Here is an 18,204-nt window from a genome sequence, read left to right as displayed (position 1 = left end):
AATACTTACTCTACTCCATATGTAAACAGGTTAAGGTCACCAAAACAGAGGATTTAAAGCTGTTTGCTTTTGGTTTCAAGTGTTCACTTCAAAGATGCACATGATATAAAGCCTGTTAGCTTCTTTCATTAGCTATTGTATTCAGTGGCCTTCGGAAATCAGCTTCACCAAATGCAAAGCAAAGTAGCTCGTACTCATAACAGCACTGATTGTACAGATGCACAATCAGCAATGCTTTACAACAAAGTGTTTTTCAATCAAGGCAGAAAACAATCTGGCCTGCCTGCAGAGAGAGCCTCAAACTGATTACGGCACTGTACACGTGGATTCTGAAAATCAGTCACTAGTTGCTCCCTTATCATATCCTGTGATTAATGACAGAGTACAGCTAATGCCTGTGGAAACACTACGAACGCTGTTTAATTCAGAGGAAAGCTATGAGGCACAACATTATGCCTGTAATACCTGTCTGAGACTCCGGGCAATTATCAAAAATCATAATAAACTGGGAGAATTTTTAATACTCTTACTGAACTAATTTGTTTAGAATGTCAAAAGAAGGCAATAAAGAGCACATTAGCGATGCTGGCATGAATAGTATTTTAGTACAAATATTAAAAAAGAGACAGATGGGTTTGATTTCAAACTCAAGAGACGAATGAACTATTTAATAAAAGAGCAGTGCCAAGATTGCTCTATTCAACCACTGACTATCCTGATTCCTTCCCATTTCTATATTTTAGACACTAATGGCTGCTAAAGTGTATTTAACTGTCACGGCATCACTGTAGTGTTGGAACTTTTATCAAATTAGTTTAAACTGTGTTTGTGCTGTGGCAGGGTATTTCATCCTTTCCCTCCGAAGTAAGAAAAGGTCTTTGAAATCATGTCAAAGTGGCGAGCTAGATCACAAGGGTGCATCAGTCTCAGCTTACAAATATTTATAATAAGCAAGCAATTAGGAGGGGACATGCTGCTTTTAACTGTTCTGAGCAGAGATGGAACTTTTGCCCTCTCCTGCTTTTAGATGCCCGGCTCATTTCCTCTTGCAGCCATGCTTTTTCCACGTTAATGTCACCACATTTTATGCATTATAATGTTGTCTAATTTCTATCTGGTTGTAAAGTGCTTTGTTGCATTGTTTTTAAAAGTGCAAGATAAATTGAGTTGATATTCTTCTGAACAAACAAATGTCTGTGTGGGGTCAAAATTATTTGTAGGATTATGGACATTTAAACAGATTTATCTGCACAGGACTTTTCTTAAATTTAGTTATTCATGCTGTTCATAATTGTAAAAAGACTAACAGGACTAACACTGACGGTGCACTTTGGCTCCCTCTGCTGGCACATTTGCAGACACTCACACGTCCTTCAATCACAAACCAAAACATATTCATATCTTTCTTTTCTTCATCGCCAACTTAAAAATCAGCCCTTTAACTCAAAGAACAGCACATTTGATATACTTATGAGCTTATATCGATGAGCTTTTAATGCACTCTGACACTGTTCATGCCAATGTTCGTGCAAATAATAGAAGACATACACATTTTTGGTGTTTTGACAGAGGAAAATCTCCCAGCCTTGTTTTTTTACCATTGTGGCAGATTCTCTGTCTCACAAAACTATTGTCATATGTTATCATTATCCATAAAAGTAACAGGATGTATTAAAAAAACACATCTAAAGCCATGCCATGGCAGCCAGCTTGCCAAAGATTAAGCCCCTTATGTGATTTCTTTCAGCTACAGTACTGTATGTGTCTCCTATTCCAAGAATTCATGTGTTATAAAGCACCATATGCATCAAGACATCTTCTAAGCAAATACTATTATGATGCAAACTCATCTTTACTCCATTGTTCATCAGCAGTGAAAAATATTAGGTTCTTCTCTGAATCCAAACCATGTGCTTTCTGTGATAAAGGGGAACGTGGATATTGAGAGTATTGTTAAAGCCGTGCATGGCTTCTGAATCATCTCACATGTCCCTGAGCAGTGTGGATCCACTTATGTACTATTCAGTTACAGTTCTCTACTTAATAACAGAAAACCATTTGCCATGTTGAATCACAGCTTTGTATCACACCAACTGAGAAAAACACATCCTCGGGCGCGCAGAACGTATAGCCTGATCCCTACACACAGCAAGGATTTCGAGTAAAACCTGTAACAATGGGTGGATAATGTGTCACAGCTGTGCCTTAAGATGTACTGTAGCTCCACAAACACAACACACAGCATGGGGTCCAGATGGTTGGACTCAGCGGAGTGACAGGTGAAGCTGGTGGCACGGAGAGCGCACTGGGTTTAGCAGTTGGACACAAGCACTGCTCTGTTCTACCAAATATTTGCTCAAAGTGAACTAAAAGTGCAATTACAGGTCAAAAGGTGATGATGCAACAATTGGCAATCAGAGAGCATAGAAAAAAAATTAAAACAATTCCCCTTCTGCTATAATTTGCAGTCAAAGAGTTGAAATTGTAAGTGACAATCTGCACATTGCTGTTTTGTCCATTTGTAATTGGAACCAATTTTTACACCCCCTCCTGGCTGATAAAAGACACACCTTCAGCAGGAGAATAATTTGCAAAAAGCCCCCCCTGCCATATCAAAGCCTGCTCTCATCAGCTGTCGCGTCCACGCACGCTGGTGGCACACTACTGTCACTCACTGTCACGCCACTGACGAGAGGCACAGAGACTGAAAGGAGCCATTTGCGTCCGGCTGTGTAGCGGGTCTATTTTTAACCAAAAGCCATCAAGTGGGAGAGTACCACAGAGTAATGAGCAGCACTACGAATTTTGTATTCTTTGCTTGTTGGATTCGTTTTTCGGAAGGACCTATTTTCATCACTATAGAGTTAAGAGCATCTCAAGGTCAGCTGGACCTCTGAAAATGCACTCATCTTACGTATCAAAACCACTGATCAGACTACATTTGAGTATCCTTGCTGCCACATTAACATTGTCACTGCTCTTTCTACGTGCTTCAAAAGAGCGCAGTGTTCACAATACATACTGTAGCCATACATACAAACTACAATATTAAACAGTAAGGTGGCATGTAGGTGCCATACCGTGCTACTTTCTCTATCTTTTGAGAAATACCACCATCAAAGTGAGCCTTTGCCTCTTCTTTAAAGTATTCTAATAGCTCTAGTTAAAATTGATCAATATATCAAATAAGCACAAGACATATTCATTTATAAAATAGTCTGCATGCTTAATCAAAATAGTAATTATAATGGACTGATTAAAAAAATTAGAAGGCACAACTCACAAATCCAGACATCAATCAGAATGTTTTGAAACTAGTTTGAGGGCAATTAAGGTTTTAATTAAGTTTTTTTTTTCAGTCATTTGAGTCCATTTTAGGCAGTGCAAATGATTAGTCACCTATCTATTGAACAAAAATATCTATTTATCTTTTAATCAGCATTCTTATTCAAAAATGTGTGGAGATTTATGTATGTCAGACCACCACAAACAAACTGCACATCTCAGTTTGTCCTCACACAAACAATATAGGAACCACGATGGAGGAAAATGGCTTTATTGGGATTTTCACAATCCCACCTGTGAATGTGATTGTTGTTTGCATGTTTCAAGTGGGCGTTCATACAAAAACTTGGAATTTGACACCATGAAAACAGCATTACATCACTTCAGTAAAACCACTAAGGAGGCACAGCACTGAGTACATTTTAGAAACACAAGTAAAATAAGCAAATATTAAATCATCTAAATAACTTTGTTTTTACTCTTGCCGGTTGGACGACATTTAATTGCATCTCACTTGTGAAAGCCCCAGCATAAGGCAAACAGCTTGGCAGCCTGTGCACTAAGTAGAGCATATAAATAACAGGTGGTCTTCAGTGCCAGACAGACCCGACCACTGAATATTAGATTCACACTTTCAAGGGAAAGAATCGACATCTTAGCGTATGGCACACTGACAAATCTCCAGTGGGCACTGTTTCAACCATTGTTCTGTGCTAAGCTACATGGAAAACATAGGGGGAAAAGTGAAAACACAAACAAAGTTTAATCACGCAGCAGAACTCGTCTTTCACATTATCTGCTATCAATATGCAGCATTTATGTCAACACTACTGAAGAGTGACAACTTTAGGCCAAGTTTTCATCATTACACACAAGACTGATTTCTTCGCTCTTACTTTTTAACTCATTATTAGTCCGGTTTCAAAAAGATAATTCCTAAAGGGGCAACACATTACCTAATCTCATTTTGATTTCCCCCTTTTCATTCTGAGGTTACAAGAGAAAAGCAAACGCCACCATGGCACTGTCCAGCTCTCCCTGGTTATGATCCAGGTTGTCAAGGCTCCAGCTGCTGCACAATTACGTTCAGCCCTCAACCGTCTCACTCTCATTTGGATAAACACGTTAGCCAACCCACAGACGACGCAAGCTTTCACATCCAATCTAATTTAATTCAAATTTAATAAACTAACCGTCAAAGTGGAAGCAAAGTGTCAAGATGCTATGAAGACGACTGGATGTAAAATGACAGCTGGAGGTGAGGTTGAGATACAGTGAAAAGTCAAAATCAGAGGATTGAAAGCATGATGTCAGATTATAATATTCGGCCTGCGTGAGTCATCGTGACTGTTGAGCCAATTAGCAGCAAAGTCAGGTGAATCATGCAGAGATGCAACTTATCTAATTAAAACAGCATGACTGATAGCCTCAGAAGCTTCAGTCTGATGAGTGGCAGACTGAAAGATGACCATACAAATGAGAAATATGAATGTCTCCATATCTAGAAAAGACTGACTTTTGGATAAACTTATCCCTTGCTTGCAGCAAAAGGAGTCAAACTTTATTTTATACTCAAATCTATCAAATATTTTAATCAGGAATAGACAAAGATGAGTCTGAATCACAACTAAAACATCTTAACAGGCACTTTGCATTACATATTTAATACAAACAATCAACACATGATAACCTCCAGTGCAGATGCTTCAGACAAACTCACAGTCAGTACATAGTCCCATCAAACTACACTCTGTGCTTTCAACTTTGGCATCAACAAGTGGTTGACTCCTACCAAAAGAGGCAAAAAACCCATCCCTTCCGAACATAAAAGGAGTTTGCCGTTTCCTTACCGTCATAGCCAGCTGCTAACAAACCAAATCGCTCCAGCACCTTAACAAAGAGGACCACAACCACCAGCACAGCAATCATTTCCAGTCCCTCCAAGTTCATAGTCAACATGTCGGACGGGTCACAGCTTGCCCATGGCCGGAGACACAGAGCTCAGCGTGCAGCACAGTCTGCAGGCCATTAAACTCTACTTTCAAGCCCCTGCATCTCTGGGTGTGATGAGAGACCGGTACAAGTCAGAGAGGGAGGGAGGGAGGGAGGGAGGGGGAGAAGAAGTGTGTGAAATGGAGAGAGGAAGGAGGGGGAGACGGAGTGGCAAGGATAAAGACGAGGAGGTGTGAGGAGAGAATGGAAAAGAGAGGCAAGGAGGAAAGAGGGAAGACGGGGGATGAACCTGATCATTGTGACAAATAATGGACAGAATGAGAGATGTTGGGCTGTGTGCATTGCTCAAAAGCACCAACGTCACAAAAATCATCATTTACCAATACAAGTTAATTCTAAATTCACTCACATTTGTATATATTAGCCTAAAGAAGATATTTAGATATTTATTTATAAGATATTTATCAGATTAGTTTTGGTCCAGCCTGAAATAACTCAACTATTAGAAGGATTTCCATAATATTTTGTTAACATATTCATGGTCCCCAGAGGATTTTCTTTTTAATTTATTTAGCCTTTATTTACCCAGGTGTGTCCCACTGAGATCTCTTTTACAAGGAAGACCTGGCCAGGGATAGCAGCAACACAGAGTTTCAACAAGTAAAATATAAAATTAGCATAAAAGCACACAGATTTTATAAGAACAAAAATGACCAGACAAGATAAGACATGAACCTTCCCCTGACTTTTCCTCTCATGCGTCCAGTAAGTTGATATTTGTGGTTTGGAGGGAAAATCTCAACTACTCAATGGACTGCCTTTCATTTAGTGCCATCATCAGGTCAATTCTTTAACTTGTCCAAAACTTGCAAAACTAATATCAGTCCCATAGCTGAACTTTGTGTTTCCTGCTAATTGAACATCAAACCTTGCCTGGGTCCTGACCTTCGAATCCATGACTGCTTCGTCTGGCGTTGTAACATGAACCAGCGGTTACTGAGTTGAAATAAAAATCAACCAATGAGCACCTTGGTGGGACCCAATTCCCCAATCAGCGCAGGAGAGACTAACACTGTTGTCAAGCGTTGCCAAGCAGTACGCCAGAACCAGTGAGGAGTAATAACAAGAATGGCGATGGCCATAGACAAGACAGATGCTGCTACTGAGGCAGTTCTAAATCACAGTCTTCTCAATATCGCCTGACATCTTAGTTTGTTAGCATGTTAGCATGCTAACATTAGCATTTAGCTCACAACCCTGGAGACCTACTGGCTGGCTGTCAACTCTTAATCTTGTTGTACACAAAAAATGTTTTCAAATTAATCTCTATTAAAAAATACTTTCTAGGGCTGCAGAGTATATAGTTTTTGAATTGTCTTTGCTTTGTCAACTTGCACGTTGAACATGTCGTGAAAGAGTATGATATTGCACTCAGGTTTTTTTTTTTTGAGTTAGTTAAAAGAGAGTATCAGAAGTAAACTGCACTTTAAATTGTAATAAAAAAAAAAAAGGGGTTATTCATTTACAAATAATTTTCTGTCAAAGCCACAGGGAGCCGCTGGGGAGGGGCTAAAGAGCCACAGGTGGCTCTAGAGCCGCAGGTGGCCGACCCATGTTAAACGTTCAGTTTGTTTCGTAAAATAATGTTGAAAATAAGTTCCTTTTATTTTTTCACTCAACAAGCAATTTGCTGTATTTCAGCATTATACTAGAAACAACAAAAAAGCAGAACTGAGTTCACTTTGATATCCATTCATTTTGCAAGTAATATTGTGATATTCAACAATGTTAATATGTATCCCGCATCTTCCTCATAGTGTGTAGCCCTAATATTTTTTAAATTCAATTCTGCACTGTCTTTCTGTATAGCTTTGTTTTTTTCTTTCCTTGTCTAATGATAATAATCCACAACCTGAAGCTTCACTCTTGATTAGGGCAAAAAGGCCACTTGTCCTTGCAAAATTATAAAGAAGCGTACAAAATCCCTGTGCTCATTAGAGGGCACAACATGTATGAATTACATGTTTAAGCAGCGCTTAATTATAGACATTTTCTCATTGTATCCATGATGGATTCTGTGTTTCATAAAACAAATCAGAAGACCATTTCGTTTTACACAAAACATCCACAATTCATGACACACATTTCGAATAAAATGTCTGCAGATGAAAAACAGACAACCTTTGAAGGTATAATAACCCCCGTATTATCTTTATAGTCCCAAGAGAACAAAAGAAAGATTGAAGATGGCTGGACACAGCTTATCAGAAACAGATTTATGCCTGAATAATAGCAGCAAATCATAGCACAATTGCTGCAGTAATTTCACTTACAGAAAAAAAATTCCTTGCCATTGATGTGAAAAGATTTCCCCCCTTTCCTATATTTACTCTGTTAGGGAACTAATAACGGGGATGATTGAGCTGTGGCTCAACAAAGAAGCTGTGGGCGGACTGATCAGTGCAAAATGTCAGCTCGAGAAATAACCCGCAAATGTGACCTCGCCGTCACCTGGACTGAAAATAAAGCAGGAAACCTTAAGGGAGAGATGACAAGGGAGAGGTCAGAGAGAAAGACAACACGGCAGAGAAGAAAGGACTCGGAGGTTGAGAGTTGAAATGAGCCTGCGGTCAGCAGCAGGTGGCTGCTGGAGACAAAGGAACAGAATTCATCTGGAGCCTCCTGATTCTCTCAGCAGATAACACTGCTTGTTTTGTGTTTTTTAACATCCTGTATTAAACATTACAGGGTATATTCACATGTCAGCATATAAAATTTCAGTGCACCTTTTAAATCAAGGAAATCCATGCCCATTTTAATCACTGCATCACATCCTATCGATACTAAAACAGACATCTGCTTTACACTGTGACCTGGATGTGTCTTTAAAATGGGCCATATAAACTTATAACATCTAGCTGCCAAAAGCAGATGAAAGCAGCCTCTAGCTTTTATCAAATTTTCAAAATAAGCCAAAAAAGGCCAAATATGTCTTTCATGCAAAGCAATATTCAGCACAGCCCAGTACAAAAACACAAGAAGCTGATCCTCCATTCATCTTCACAGCCCGTCAGCTCAAAGGGAATTGTTAGCACAGCTTTTTACCATGGAAACAACCTCTGTGCTGTGCATGCTATTGGACAGCTCATTTATCCCACTATCAGTTACTTTTCCTTTATTTGTGGCATCTGAGCGAGCACCAAATATAGCTCCCGAGCCCCAAGAGTGTGTGTGTGTGTGTGTGTGTGTGTGTGTGTGTGTATGTGTGAGCTGTCTCTGGACATGACAGGGCAGGCAACTGTGTAGGAAGCTCCAAGAGAGCACAGCTTGTAACAGTGATAAGGTGAGATAGAAGTCTCGATGGTAAGAGATGCAGCTTCACCGGGGAGAAAAAAAGACCCTCCAGGTGTGTTTCAATTTGAAGTTATTTTTTGCTTTATTCCCTGAGATGTGTTTCTCTTCAACACTGATATCAGAGCATGACCTAATCTCATAGAAACTTTCTGCACTTTCCAACACTTGCTCTCCAATCACCTTACAACTTTGCATAGGGTGTAATCAAGGGCCCTTGGCTAATGGTAATGGAAATAATCAAGGTTTGTGCATATCATCAGCACACAGTATGCTGTATCAATCAGTGTGTGATTGGTGATGAAGGTAATTGCCAGTGTGGAGCATTGTGGTGTGTTGGTTAAAGCTGGGAGCTTGCACTGTACTGTAGGTGACAAAGAATGTCTGCAGCAACCCCAAACTGCATGAGAAATACACTGGCTTGTAAGAATATCACGAGAGTAGTGCATCAAAATTAAAATAAGTTGGTGAGTCACTGATACCCGCTGGGGATTGTGATAATTATGAAGATTATGATAATAAACAAACAATATAAAGTGGCTAAGAGTTTATTACATATTCATATTTGAACAGGAAACTGGATCCAGTATTGCTTATGCTGTCCCTGGATGACTTTTATTTCTTTTTTAAATGGTAAGACTGATGATATTTTTCGTTTTCTTATTGTGAGCAAATCCCATAGAGCGTCATTGTTGCCCAGAAACTATTAAAATTAAAGTCACTGTTCTACTGGTTGAAATGATCCGTCATTACCATGAACATGGCCACTGTATTTTCTTGACTTAACGCCACATACACCAACCTGTTGCACTAGCGCACCAATTTGTATCAATAGTCCCAAAGTCACTATTCCCTCCTGAGTGAGTAACACTTGCTTAAAACTACAGTGCCCAGCTGTTTTCGCAAATCATTCAACCTTCTTAAAAATGAAAGTACATGTTTCACCCATTTATAAAGACCTACATCTTAAGCAGGAACGAACTGGGGCTGAGAGCCATACACAAACTGGGTAAGCAGTAAAGTACTGAGAGATGTGCTAATGCATTGTTGGTTTTTCTTTTTATTGGATTCGTTGACAGTCATAAAACTATAGAGCACTGCCAGCATTACCCTTTAATTTACTCAACGTACTGATTCACTAAAATTCAGTCTGCAGCTGAAAGCACTTCCTTTCTTCAAACAATTCAGTCCTCTGATTTTCAAGAGGCTTGCATGTCTATAGAGGCCAAATTACCCGTGCTAACCATCTATAATATCTGTAACTGGAGTTTTCTGGTTGTGAACAATTCCTCCTACAATTACTGCTCAAGTATTCAAGGGCCATTAGCCATTTCAATAGCCATACTTCTCGTTTCTATATTTAGGTCTTTTTACAGGGGACTTTATTATGCTGTTCCTTATTTTCTGCCATATATATAATGTTACAGTGTTCATTCATTCATTCATTTTCCGAAACCTATTATCATGTTGGAGGTCGCAGGGGGGCTGGAGCCTATCCCAGCTGACATTAGGCGAGAGGCGGGGTACACCCTGGACAGGTCGCCAGACTATCACAGGGCTGACACATAGAGACAGACAACCATTCACGCTCACATTCACACCCAAGGGCAATTTAGAGTCACCAATTAACCTCCATGTCTTTGGATTGTTGGAGGAAACCGGAGTACCCAGAGAAAACCCACACTGGCACAGAAGAACATGCTAACTCTGTTACAATGTCAGATGTTCATATTAAACGTGGCAGGTAAAACCTCCTCTTAAAGTAAATGAATAAACACCACGAAAGGAATAATATGTGTCTTTACGTTCACTTAAATTAAGTTACAATTGAATGCCCATCTCCAGAGAAAGCACAGTGCTGCAGCGTGGCGTTAAAACAAATTAATGTCTTCCATTTGTTTGGAGAAATTACACAAGAAGGCCCCGGTGGCCTGTAACCTTCAAATAATACGGTTAATTGCAAATTAATGTGATCTGGGTCTTGTTAAATTCCCAGTAATGGATCGCAGTGCAATGAGTTTGCAGTTAAATTTGTTGTGCGAGACATTTTCTTGGAAAGAGAACGTAACCTTATACAGAGTACTCACATGCAATTAAGTCAAAGGCTCTTTGTTTTAATAGAAGATAATATTAAAGGGCATTCAGGGCTCTGCTATGAAAGATAGGTCCCTCGTGAGGAGTGATATCTTTCAATATTTCACATAATCTTAAGAATCTAATAAGGTCTGATAAATGAAATCTTGACAGGGCAAATTAACTATCCTGCTTCTTTGCTGACCATGTACACATGTTGATCTTTGCAATCATTTAAACGTTGGTTTGAACTGCACTGCATTTCAGTCAATCAGCCATTAAAAACACTCCTTTTTCTTTCACCTCTTCTTACTGCAAGGAGCTTGATTGTTTGATTTTGCTGCCATCAAGTGGAAACTGCAAGAATCAACAACTGAAAGCTCTGAACCAGATTCAAGAAACTGTCTGATCAATGGGTCAAACCTGCTCCGGTGCAAATAATAAGCACATTAAAACAATCGGCCACATGTTGTTTAAGATTTTATATTAGATAGATAGATTAGATTAGATAGATATTTTCAGTAATATTAGACTTCTAACTTCATATTCCCTTCACAGTAATTAATTATACTGTCCTAAAGTGCTATACCATAGGCCAGTGGTTCTCAAATGGTGTGCCACCACACATTATTATTGCAATATTCACCTGGGTCGATACGGGGAACCTATTTGTTGCCATTCACGTGTGGGAATTTTCAGTGTGTGACACATCAAAAGCCCTGATTGGCAGCCAGTGTGAGGAATGATAACAGGAGATCGCTTCATTGTGCGGAGCAAATTACAACAAAGCAACAGCGAAGACGAAACTACCACTGAAATAAAAGAGAAAAAAGTATCACGAAAGCTACTTGTGTTATTTTTGCTTAATTTTATTGTCTTATGTCCTGATAAGAGCGATAACACGTTATAGAGGCTGTTGTGCACAGATATGAATACAGGTGTGCCTTGAGATTTTGACTTGCCCTTGGGCACAAATGTTGTTGTAGGCAACTGGACTTGCTTGAGTTTCTCGAAGACGTTTCACCTCTCATCCGAGAGGCTTCTTCAACTCTAACAGACCGGTGCAGAGTCGCAGGCTTTAAACCCTGTGTGGGTGTGAACCCTTACAGAGTCGTTGAGGTCACATGTGAGTTGTTAACCCACCCAGTCATCATGTGTGTCATTAGGGTTAGATGGATCCAGGTGCAAATGGGTGTTAAGTCATCTGGGGAGGGATCTCAAGACTGCATTGTAGGTGAGTGAGTGGTTTTGTCATAGGCCCCCTTCTCTGTTAAACAATGGTCGTTCCAGTTTGACACAGATAGCTTCATTCGCGTCTCTTTCAAACCATCCATCTTCCCTGGCCAAGATGTGAACACTGCTGTCCTCAAAGGAGTGTCCCTTCTCTTTTAGATGTAAATGGACAGCTGAGTCTTAACCTGACGAGTTGGCTCTCCTGTGCTATGCCATGCACTCTAGTGGTTCTCTAGTTTCCCCAGTGTATAAATCTGTGCATTCCTGGCTGCATCGGACTGCATACAGTAAAATACTCTGCTTCTGCCCGGGGGCTTTGTCCCTATGGCGAACAAGCTTTTGCCTCAGTGTGTTACTGGGTTTGAAGTAGGGGTGGGCGATATATATCGTTAACGATAATATCGTCATTGTTGTTTTAACGATGTGCAAATTTACGTTATCAAGTATGCAAATGACTTCACAAAAACAACTGAAAACACACGTTGAAACCAGGTTGAAACCCCACACATTCACTGAACAAGAGTTACGTAACTTGCGTGCAGCAGCACACCGCAGTACGCCTAGGTGGTCACATGATCTCTCACTGGCACCTTCCCGGCAGATTAGCCTGGTGCTAAACAAACATTAGCGAGACAACATGGCAACACCGCCCACGGATGCTCCAGCAGCTTCGGAAGACGTGGGTCAACTGTAGTGATAGGTCCCAGCCTGTCAGGTGGGAACTAAGGTCATGCTGTATTGTGTTGCAGGGGAACAATTAAAGGGTTGCTCAAGTACCTGAAGCCTGCGTGGTTAATGACTGGTTTGCGGTCATACCAATAAATAACTGAACATGGTGTCAGAAGTAAAGGCAGATGCGAGCAACAGCACTAGTGACTTAGTCTGCATATAGCGACACGCAAAAGTGTCTAGTTTTAGGTCGGGAAAGTTCGCAGTACCGGAAGACCATCTATGGAGCTACCTAGCCTAGCCACAGTTAGTTGAACGAAGCGGCAACATGGCACAATTTCAAGTCTCCCCGCCAGAAAAGTTCACCTTCAAGGCTGAAGACTGGCCTAAATGGATTAAACGCTTCGACAGATTCCGCCTTGCTTCTGGATTAGAGACGCAAGCAGAAGAGAATCGCAGGAATGTGATCTTTGAGAGAGTAAAGTTTAATCAGGGGCATTAAGAAACGGGCGAGACAGCCGACAGTTTCATTACAGCGCTGCACTGCCTGGCGGAGCACTGCGGTTACGGGGCTCTAAATGATGAGATGGTGGGGGACAGGCTTGTGGTGAGTCTGCGGGACAAACGCCTATCTGAACAGTTGCAAAAGGACCCGGAATTGACGCTACATAAGGCCGTCACCAGAGTCAAACAGAGCTGGCAGGTAAAAAAGCAGCAAGAAATGTTAAGAACATTTTTCCTTTAAAACAATATGTCCATTAATATCATCCATGAGAAACAATTAATGAGCTATAACTCAGGCTGTTAAAACCACATATTTAAAAGAATATCGTCTAATTATCATTATCGTCAAAATCCCCCAAAATATCGAGATATTACTTTTTGTCCATATTGCACACCCCTAGTTTGAAGTGTACTTCAAACCCAGTAACACACTGAGTCTAGTTGCCTATGATATAGCATTTAGGATTACCATGACCTGAATGATTGAGAATCTTCACCAGCATTTACACTGTCCTTGTCTTCAGTAATAGTGTAGATGTATGATGTATTTTTCTTCAGAGTTATGGAGAAAAACTAATGGTTATGAATATTCCTAGTTATATATACTTTTACTAATACTTATCTTGCACTGTCTTTTTTAACAATCTTAAGAAAAAAATGGACCTATTTCTTTTTTTAATATTTTAGTATTTTTAGTATTTTTACATATATTTCCATACATACACCCTGTAGCTTTAACATAAGGATATGTGGCTGACAATGAAAACAAAAGTCTTACAGACAGACACCGTCCATGTTACGGTGGGGAACAAGGTTTTAAAGCAAACCAGGACTGCACCCTGGGGTGACTCTAAGTATCTGTGTCTGCTCTACAGATGTCAGTATGACAGTATGACCCACTGTGAGCCACATCACTGTCTGTACATGACTAAGCCCACTTTTCTGCACCTGCGGAGCTTCTCCGAGCAGGATGCTGGTCATTAATCCAGCTCTAAGAGAGCCCTCTTAATTCTGGTCACCGCGCCCTGTGGGAGTGGAGTGATTAATATCACAGAACAAACTGCTGCACTGAGTGCCACGCCACGACTGAAAACCCAAAACAAGCTCGCAGCCGAAAAAGCCAACTGGTGTGGCTTCTCTTTTCAATTTAAATGCTAATTTAGAGAACTGAAAAACCAGTACAGTATAATGACACAGTGACTTTGAAAAGGGCTGAGATTACATGTTGCTGATAACAAAGAGAACCCAGAGGGAAGTGGGAGCCGCATAGGTGACCCCTCTTCATCTCCTCATGTAAGAGGAGCCTTTTCACATTTGCATATCAGAGAATATGGATATCTGAAGTCTTTTACATGCCATGTGGCTAAGTAACACCAATGACATTTTCCAACTGTTGGGAGAAGAAAATCTTTTTTTATTTCAATATAATTTTCCAGTGGGAGACTATAGATTTATCCATATGCCTTTTTAAAATGCAAGATAAACCTGGTCCTCGACAAAGAGCTGCTCTGCAGTCTATAGCGGCTCAGAGTAATTCATCAAGGACAATTTCATTCTGAACATCATGTACCATATATTAATGACCACTGGGCATTTACCAGAACCCTTAGAAGACTTCTCATTGGCTTGTAGTTAATAGTGTGACATGGGTCAATAGACTTGCACCTGAGGTGAGATGAGAGTGCTAAGGAACCATGTGCATACCAAATGTTCTCTCAAATCTCTGTCACATGTGACATCCACCCAGCACTTCTGAACAAGATGAGTGGGTCTGTGAAAAATACTGCGTGTGACAGATGGCTTGGAAAAAAAATTTGAAGGAATCAATTTGAAGTGGTTTGGGCATATGGTTCGATTTTACAGTAATTATGTGACTTTGGCAAAGGGACTTTCTCTGAATACGGTTCATACAGTGAAATCTATTAGGGTTGGTCTTTATTGAGACTTAAGAAGAAATGCATCAGTCAAAGTATGTGTCTGAAAGATGCTGCTATTTGAACTGGTTTAAAAATGGTGCTGGAATCTAGAGTGGAAGTTGACTTAAAGGGACAGTCCACTCCAAAATCAAGAGCTATTTTTCCTCTTACCTATAGTGCTATTTATCAGTCTAGATTGTTTTGGTGTGAGTTGCCGAGTGTTGGAGATATGGAGAGATTTCTGCCTTCTCTCGAATATAACGTAACTAGATGGCGCTCGGATAGTGGCACTAAAATTTGAAAAACTCAGCAGCGATGTGCCTTTCCAGACATCACCACCTGGTTTCTCAAGGAAATCCACAGAGCTTGGTCTAAGTAGTTTTATGTAGGAACTACTGTATTTTCTTTCGACTGAACTACACCCGCCAACCATATCACAGTGCAGAAGGAAGCGTCACCCTTTACGTTCAAATACATTTCTTTGCTGCCATTATCCTCACCTAGGGCATCTAAAGCTCAGAGATTACTCATTTTAAGAGTATGGATGTCAGCACTAAATGTGTTTTTCATGTGATCAGATTTGGCTATAAGCGAGCATGGTGATTGGTGGCGTGGCTACCCCCAAACATGACAGCTGCTCTCCCTGTGGTCGGCCCAAGTCTCCACTCTGTTCTGTAAACACCAGAAGGCTTGGAAGGAGACGGGGCCAGCAACAAGAAACACACTGGATGTGTCCATCGCCCCTTGTGTTAATGTCACGAAGAATTAGCTCAAGAAAACAAACGTCAGCATAACTTAACTTACTTTACATTACTTGTTAGTTCATCTCATCAACAACCAATAGTGCCTTTATTCTGAAAATTAGGCAACTGTTTCATCAAGGTTTTGTACTCCTGTCAGCGACTAGAAGCCACCAGAAACAGCATCAACATTAATTTTTCCAGTTGGTATCTGAGTCACAGTTAATGTTCTGCTGCTTCCATTCGCACAGCTCTACTTCTGAGTGTACCTACCTCACTCCCACACAAACTCTACTCAAACAGCTCCCGACAACACAAACAGGCAAGACATTTAAAATAATATTGACAGAAAGCCCGACAAGGCCAAACACATCAGCGAGTACCACCATAATGTAGCTGGCACGTCTCTTGTCCTCGGGACATTTGGAACAGTGCGGGAACACTCAAAGCCGAGCCGGGCGAGTTTGAAAAGGAGCTGGAGGCCAAAGTTCCTGTGGGTGCTTACTGGACCCTCATCTCTTGTCATGTAGATAAGTGCAGCTATGAGAATTAATGCAAGGCATTAGAGTGGGTAGTGGAGTGGCACTAAGGTCTCTCAGACAGTGCATGTTTTATTATTTCGTCCTCATCTAAAGAGCTCTTCATGGTGTGATTCAGTATGATTTGACAAAATATATGATAGAAATTTAAACTGAACTATTTTGAGCTGGATTAGCACAATAAACTACTTTAATTTGACCTTCTTCAAGGATGTAAGTGTACGAGTGTCTGAAATGAAACAATCAACAAGGCTTGCTAACAATTTTTCTCATTATCAATTCATTTTTGGGTACTTTCTTCAATAAATCAATTGGTTTGTAAACAAAACGTGAGAAATGTCTATCCCATTTTTATGAACCCAAAGCTAAAAACTAAAAAAAAAAAAAAAAACTAAAATTATTAATCTTAAAATGATACAAGAAAGAGAAAAGCGACGATTGCTCATATGTGAGAAACTTAAGCAGCAAATGTTTGGCTTTATTTTTTTGATAACTGACTTAATTGTCTGTCGATTACTCCGGAGCTAATTAATCTATGAACTAATCAGTTATTCAGATAATTGAGCCTTTACTACACCCCTACCTTGAACTGTGATTGTCCAATTACAGCTTAGCAACTGTAACCAGGAACAGCTGGCCTGCCAAACTTTGGATTTCTTAACATGCTGAAGCAGTATGCATGGGATAGCATTTCCAAAGTAAAAAACACAAGAGCAAAAGTATAAGAAATTAACTAAATTGTATGTTTAACTGCTCTAATATATGTAAACAAATGCTATCATGTCCAAGGAACATTTCTTTAGACTTCTACATTTTATGGGACTACAGGTTATGTAAAAAAAAAAAAGCTCCCCAGCTCTTTATTGAATCAGGAATATTCATATTGTGGGATAGTGTTACGTTACGTTAGTCCTGATCTGAAATGCTTATTCTCTTCTAAGGTTGAAAGTTAAAGATACAGTTTGAAGTGTAAACTCATGCTGAAAACATTAAAAAGTTGACCATAGGGCATTTACAACCAACTCATGTGCTGCATCTCAATTGGAATACTTCCGTTATGCTTCCATGTAGAACACTGTGTACACTATGTACTTACTGTATTTGCAGAGTGTTTGAATTTCAACAGAGTAGTGTTTCAAATTGAACGTGGCTGTTGTGCACTTGCACAGAAATGACAATCGCAGTATTACACTGCTTTTTCCTCTTCTTTTTAATGGCAAATTGCAACCCGACTGAGCATTACTGCCAACATTTCACCCCAATTGTTGCTCGCCAAAATATCTGCTTGGTTACTTGCTCACTGAAGAAACTGCTGCAGCTTCATTGGCTGCCATTTTCACAGGCTTGGTGGTCCTTCCCCCTAGTGCTACAAATCCAATATGGTGATCATTGCGGGTGAGAAGTGTCCAGCTTTCCACACTCAACTTTTTGACCCTTTTAATACATCGTCAGGTACTCATAGTGCACTGCATTTTGCCGCACATGTCAGTGTGAACGCACTAATGGAGCTAATGTTACCTAACTACAGTGATAAAACCTGCTAGCAACAGATGTCATTTTAGCTGCTGAAACCCAACGTCCCCAGCTAGAAATAAAGTCTGATTTAGTCTGTCTCGCAAAAAAATCAAGGACCATTTTCTTCCAAATTACCATGACATTCAATAGTCAATCTGCCACTCTTATCATTGTAAACAGAATGTGCTTTGTGTGAGAACTGAAAGCTTGACAGGCGTAGCTACAGCTTTTTTGAGGACAAACCATTCTTGGGCAATCATCAACCAACTGCTGTGTTAAAGTGTCCCTTCATCTGCTTGATATTAGCTGGAAACAATACATAAGTCCATCTATTATCTGCTGTAAGATGGTGCGTGTACCTGGATCCCATGTTCTCTTTTCTGGGTCCCTGTGAAATGTGCTTACAGTGCACACAACTGCCCGCTC

General features: G+C 40.2%; 1 protein-coding gene across 3 annotated transcripts in view; it reads right to left on the bottom strand.

The window, feature by feature from the left end:
* Positions 1-18,204, bottom strand: part of kcnip4a (potassium voltage-gated channel interacting protein 4a) — a 150,330-nt gene that overhangs the window by 51,230 nt on the left and 80,896 nt on the right. The window contains exon 1 of one of the 3 annotated variants that reach the window (XM_050066770.1): positions 5,136-5,255. The exons of the other annotated variants lie outside the window; for them this stretch is intronic. Coding sequence (XP_049922727.1) covers positions 5,136-5,244 — 109 coding nt within the window. The 5' untranslated portion in view covers positions 5,245-5,255. Of the gene's footprint in view, positions 1-5,135; positions 5,256-18,204 lie in introns of those variants that run through there. 3 annotated transcript variants of the gene reach the window in all.

This window comes from Epinephelus moara, chromosome 17, assembly GCF_006386435.1.
Source record: "Epinephelus moara isolate mb chromosome 17, YSFRI_EMoa_1.0, whole genome shotgun sequence".
NCBI classification, from domain to species: domain Eukaryota; kingdom Metazoa; phylum Chordata; class Actinopteri; order Perciformes; family Serranidae; genus Epinephelus; species Epinephelus moara.
This window is presented reverse-complemented; position numbering and strand designations above follow the sequence as displayed.